Below are 6,422 nucleotides of genomic sequence, written 5' to 3' on the forward strand. Positions count from 1 at the left end.
CCACACTGTTCCTCTAGCATCAACAAAGGTACTGCCCGGCCCCTTCTCACGTTTCCTGTCTAACCTTTGGAACTGTTCTTGTCCATTCGGTCCCATATGGAGACCAAACCCAAACCCAACTCACTGCCATCGAGTCAATGCTGACTCATGGCTGCCCTGCAGGGCAGGGTAAAACTGCCCCTCTGGGTTTCCGAGACTGTACCTCTTTACGGGAGTAGAAAGCCTGACCTTTCTCCCACAGAGCGATGGTGGTTTTGAACCGCGGACCTCGTGGTTAGCAGCCCACCGTGTAATCATGACGGCAACAGGGCTCTTCCCAATATGGATAGCTCTTGAAAATGCAAAATGCGAGCCATTTAATAAGATTAATATTAATGTCCTCCGAGTACCAAATCTTAGTCTCAGTAGTTGTCATTGAGCGGACTACCAACACATCACAGCGACCCCACAGGACGGAGCAGAACGACGCCACCGCGTTTTCCTTGCTTCTCATCTTACGGAAGCAGACCACCAGAACGCACCAGCACTGCTGGGTGGGTTCGGACCACCCGTTCTTAGGTCAGCAGCCAATTGAAAACCATCCGCATCAGCGGCTCCTCAGCAGCGTGTCATCCTGTGTTTGTGACATGTAAGCATCATGTGGGGTAGGTGTTAGAGCCTCACAACCTCCCTTCCTCTCTGAATCCATAGACTTCCTACTGTGACTCCGTCGTTCATTCCATTAAGAGAGCATTCCACCACCCCCAACCTTTTTTGCTTAGGCACCCTGGTGCTTAAAGCACCCCCTTAACCTCAGGGGTGATGGTTTAAACAGCAATCTCTGTGGGAAGAAGATGCAGCAGTGCGCTCCACAAAGATTACAACCTTGGGAGCCCTAGGGGGCTCCAGGCTGTGCTTCAGGGTCACTAGGAGTGGGAGTTGGATTCCTGGTAGTGGGTTGGCTTTGGTGGAAAGCCTTAATAGGAGCCTTAGTGGCATTGTGCTCAAGGGTTCAGCTGCAAACCAAAGGTCAGTGGTTCAAGCCCACCAGCTGCTGTGCAGGAGAAAGATGTGACCACTTCTTCCATAAAGCATACAGCCTTGGAAACCCCACAGGGAAGGTCTCCATTGCCATGGTGTTGCTGTGAGTTGGGATTGCCTGAATGCCCAGGGGTATATGTTTGGGAGTAAACTAATTATGCAATAATGGAGTCCTGGTGGTGTAGTGGTTATGCATTGGGCTGCAATCCCCATGGTCGGCAGTTCAAAGCTACTAGCAGCTCCGAGGGAGAAAGACTGGGCTTTCTAGGCCTGTAACCAGTTAGATTCTAGGAAACCCACAGGGAGTCGCTATTGAGTCAGCATGGACTCAAGGACAGTGAGAGAGAGGATTATGCAACAAGGAATCCTGGGAAGGTACAAATCAACAAGGTCAAGTCAACAAGGTCAAGTCAACAAAGGTACTCTTGTACAAATCAGGTGATCTGCTGAAAACAAGCCAAGACAACAGCCAGGGAGAAACTGTGCGGAGCACAGCTTTGCCCCAAGAGCGCGAGCATCCCCACCCCGGCTGAGTGAGACAGACTCCGTGACCATTGGTTGGTTGGTTTTTTGGAGTAGGCCCAACCACTCTGACCTTACTTGGGGAGTTGGATGCCATGTGTATCTTACATTCTCTCTTTCTACCCATCTGTGCCCTGTCTCCTACCACCCACAAAGACTTCACCCTGCCCGAGGATACACACCCAAGATTCTCCAAGCGGCAGTTGGGATGGGCCACGGCTTCGCACAACACCTTCATACCCTCATCTTGTATGTCGTTTTCCCCAATGTCCAGATTGATCATGTTTGGTTTGCTGACGAGAACCGCGGCGATGTTTCGACAGTGCTCGCTGGAGAGGAGACATTTCGACAGACTGCAAAGCAAAGCAAAAGGAAACCCCGGATGTGATGCTCCAGCGTGCACAGGCATTGTACATGGTCTTAGGAAAGGCTAGGTCCCTGGGGGGCGCACAAGGTGCACCCTCCACCACGAGGCGAAACCTTGGCAATGTGACCTGCTTGTGCTGTGGAAGAAATGCCAATAATTTGGTGCTGTTTTCAGTCTAGAAAACCTGGGGACCCTCTACGACTCTGGGTCACTCACTGCCAGTGAGTTGATTCTGACTCACAGGGGACCCTTCGGGACAGAGGAGCACTGCTGGTGGTGTCGATGTACATTGGCATCGACCTGGTGGCACACACGAGCCAACAAGGAACATCCTTAGGGAAGGCCAATCGTGAGGAGGACCTCGTGGATTGGGAACACGCAGGATCAACGAAAAGGAGGGAAAACAGTCCATGAGATGGGTTGATCCAATCGCTGCGGCCAACCAACCCGCCCTCACTGCCACTGAGTCGATGCCAACTCAGAGGGACACTACAGGACAGGGTAGAACTGCCCCTGGGGGTTTCCAAGGTGGTAACTTTTGACGGAAGGAGAAAGCCTGATTTTGCTCCTGCAGAGCAGATGGTAGCTTCGAACTGCTGACCTTGTGGCTAAGGGGTCACTAAACTACCAGGGTGTATTCCGACAACACCAGCGATCATGAACATGGTGCAGGACTGGACAACATCGCCCATAAATCTACTATTAGTTGAGTCAATTCAGTGGCAACTAATAAAATTTCTAGTTTGTTGGCTATGAATAAAGGAGTCGGGGTGGGGAATATGGGGTGAGGAGGAAGGGGAGAGGGAGAGGGGGAGAGAGGGTGTGAGGAGAAGTAAGAGGGAGGGAGAGAGAGAGGGGGACAGAGATTGAGGGAGTTGTATTACTTGGAGCTGAGGGAAGGTTTTACGATGGATAGGATCTTTCTTACACATTCTAGGACATGGATACATTTCAGCAGGTGGGGAAAGAGCTGCAATTCCAGAGGGAAGAGTGAGCCCAGAGGACAGGGAGCAAACGTGGGAATCAATGTGGGAAAGCAGTGGCTCTTCCGAAAGGAATAAGGGCGTTAGAGAGTCACGGTGGCGTCACGGTGCTTGGGTCGGCAGTTCAAGACAAGCCAGCTGGGTAAAGATGGGACTTCCTACTTCTGTAAAGAGCTGCCGTCCTGGAAATCCACAGGGGCAGTTCTACCCTGTTCTTAAAGGACCGCTCTCAGTCTCAATCTACTCAACGGCAGTGGGGTTGGGGAGTTTACCAATCCACACGTTTTCTTCTAATGGTTGGTCTTTCCTGATGTTCGTTGCTGTTGCTACTGGTGGCCACGTCAATTCCAACGAGTAGGGACATCACATGCTGTCACAGCAGAGAGCTGCCTCACAAGGGTGTTCTAGGCTGCCGTGTTCACGGGCGAGCAGATCACCAGCTCCATAGACGGAGAGCCACCAACCTTCTGGGCAGCAGTTGGATAACTGACTGTTGCACAGCGGGGCTCTGTTTCGCAATACAGTGAACCCTCGCCACTTCGCGCTTCGACGTCCGCGGCTTCACTCTATCGCGGTTTTTGCGTAACAGCACGTGCTCTGTCATGACTGCCACTGATTGGCTCATACTGTACACGCTTGATGCCATAAATAATATAATAAATAATAAATGATAATTGTAATGTCTAAAATGTTTTACTGTATTTTCCCTTTTTTGTTTAATAAATTGGGTAATACGAGTGTCATGGTGACTGAAGGGTGTTTTTTCATGTCCTCTATGCTCTAACTACGAAAATATTTGATTTACAAATAAGGAATCCTACTTCGCGGAATTTCATTTATCACGGTAGGGTCTAGAACCGATTAACCGCGATAAACGAGGGTTCACTGTACATTTAACGTGTGACGTCAAAGCCAATGTACACATTTGTTCACGCAAACCTAGAGCTCCAAGGACCCAGGTGAAGCGTTTTCTCATCTTTACATTCTTAGGTGCAAATACTTCATCCAAGTGTCTTCTCGGTGGCCTGTGCCCGCCCCGAGCTCTTACAAGGAGGCCCAGTTTACAAACGGGCCGGCCACCAAGCACCTACCACAGGGACTCCAGGATGCAGTTTGGGTGTCTCATGGCCTCACAGAGTTGCTTCAAATCATGGTCTTTCACGATATTTGCACTGACATCCAAATGCACCAGCTTTTTACTGCACAGGAGAACTTCACACAGGTTCTCCCAGAAGGGTTCACGGATGTTGCAGCCAGCCACCCTGGGAGGACAAACACGTGAGAAAATGAGGACAAGGGAAGGAGCGAGAGGATGCTTGAGACAGACCTCCTCTTGTCAAACTCGTCACCAACTCCACCACCCCCGCTCCTCCCTCGGCACGACGTCTCTGCTGGGTTTGAGCATTCATTGCGACGGCCGCACAGAACCCACAGAGACTCAAGGGATGGGGTGCATTAGGGAGGCAACAGGTTCCAAATCAGGCTCAAAAATGCTAGGGGTACAGTTCTTCAGTTAGGATTGCTTGCCTCTCACTGGCTCTTGGCCCATCAGCAGAGTCCCTGCCCTGCTCAGGAAGTTGTTACAAATCTCTCTAGTTCTACACGTGCTCAGACACCCAACCCTCGTGGTAAGCCTTGCCCCCCAAAGTCTCAGTTCTTTCATTCCATGAGCTGGCAAGCCTTGCTCTGCCACATGGCCAGAGGCGCCCCTGCCTGAAGCCGCTCAGCTCTTACTTCCTGTGACGGCAAGCCCTCTGAGCTCTCTCTCTTGCCGCCCCCCCTCCAGTTCTGCTGCCACTGTTTCTCTATTTGGTTTGCTACTTCCCCTCTCTGCTGTTACAGTCCTTTCTCCTAAAGTCTAGACCCTCAGCACCGGGATTTGAGGTCCAAATCATATTCTCCACTCCTGCCCATTCTTTCTCGATTGTAGTCAGGTGCCCTTTTCTCGGCCTTTGAGGCAACTCGTTTTTAGCCTAGTGGAGTGATAAAGCTGACCGATCCCCTCATTTGACTTCATGTACTACTTTGCATGGCCCCATTCCACCCTATTTGCATTATCAGCAAGCCGTCCGATCCCCTCAGTGGACAAGCATCTTCGTTGCGTACTCAGACGGGCAACGGGAAATACTCTCGCAAAGATGGACTGCCAGCCGTGGCTGCCACACGGGGTCCCGCACGACTGTGTGGGGACCCGGCAGCGTTGGCTTCTGTTGGCCGTTGGGCCACTCAGAGTCTGAAGGGACCAGATGCCACCTATCACCCCATCCTTTTGGTGGCGTTAAAGAACACCGGAGAAGGGCCGTACGAAGTCATTCACTGCACTGCAGGCACGTATAATCCCGTCTTGCTTTTCTAAACCCAATGGGACCATCTCTGCCTCCGTCCGGCTTTGCTGCCTTGAGGATTTCATGTGATGACAGACAGTTACGAAGCAATCGGCCTTGTTGCTACTGGCTATCGGAGCCAACGCTTCTGGGTTCTGTTTTACTTTTTCTGCCGGCTTTTGGGCTGGGAAAGTTTTAAGGATTTTGTTTTCCATTTCTGTCAGCTGTATCTCTTTACGACACTATTTTAACGGAGGGCTTCTGCTTTATAATAGACACATGTCTTGAACGCACTACCGTCTCTCTTCAAGTGGCATTCGGTCATTTATGGAAGAACCTTACGGCTGCGTGTTTCCGTGGCTTCTCTCTTGGCCTTGGCCTTGGCCTTTTACTTCTGTGCGTTAGATATTTCATTGTACCATACTCAAGCAAACTCACTGTCAACTTGATTCTGATTCATGGCCGCCCGGCAGGACAGGGTTTCAGAGACCAACTCTCAACAGGAAGAGAAAGCCTGTCTTTCTCCTGTGGAGCCTCCGGTGGTTTTGAACTGCCGACTTTGAGCCGCAGTACGACGAGATTTTATGTTTGAACCAGGGGTTTCAGCACGTGCAAAGGTCCGGGTAGTAAGTTGGGTTTTGTGGGCTGTACAGTCTTGCTTGCACGAGTCCCCTAATTCATTCATTCATTCCCAGGATATCCTTCCATTCCCATAGTTAGAAAAACCCAGAAATCTAAACGGGGAAAAGTCTTCCACACCATTTCCTTGGCCCCCAGTTCTCTCGCCCACTGGCGGTCTTCATGGTCAACCTGACGTCTTCTCCAGGGGATATCTGAGTAGCTAAGGAGACCCTGTTTGCGGTTAGGTGCTGTCTAGTCGGGTTTGACGATAAAGCTCTCTTTGACTCTGAATCAATTCACAGGCAAAGAGGGATGCAGTAGGACTACTATCCCACAAGGTTTCGTAGACGATAAAGAGCTCCATGGAGCAAGGGCTAAGTGTTAGGCTGCTAATGTCAAGTCCAGTTGTCGGAACCCACAAATGACTCCATGGGAAATGAGACCTGGCGATCTGTTCCCATAAAGATGGAAACAAAACCATCAGCCAAGCGCACTGCTGTAGACTCCGCTCCAACTCACGGGAATCCTGTAGGACAGACGAGAACTGATGCCCAGGGTTTCCAAGGCTGTGGATTTTTTTTTTTG

At 50.8% G+C, this 6,422-nt stretch overlaps 1 protein-coding gene across 1 annotated transcript in view; it reads right to left on the reverse strand.

Moving 5' to 3' along the window:
• LOC101657671 (NACHT, LRR and PYD domains-containing protein 4) overlaps positions 1-6,422 on the reverse strand; it is a 29,453-nt gene that overhangs the window by 3,129 nt on the left and 19,902 nt on the right. Inside the window, 2 exon segments of the mRNA XM_030886228.2 lie at positions 1,725-1,895; positions 3,984-4,154. Of these exon segments, the coding sequence (XP_030742088.1) occupies positions 1,725-1,895; positions 3,984-4,154 (342 nt within the window).

The sequence above is a fragment of the Echinops telfairi genome, unplaced genomic scaffold (assembly GCF_000313985.2).
Source record: "Echinops telfairi isolate 266 unplaced genomic scaffold, ASM31398v2 ScPeMD7_655;HRSCAF=1070, whole genome shotgun sequence".
NCBI lineage: Eukaryota > Metazoa > Chordata > Mammalia > Afrosoricida > Tenrecidae > Echinops > Echinops telfairi.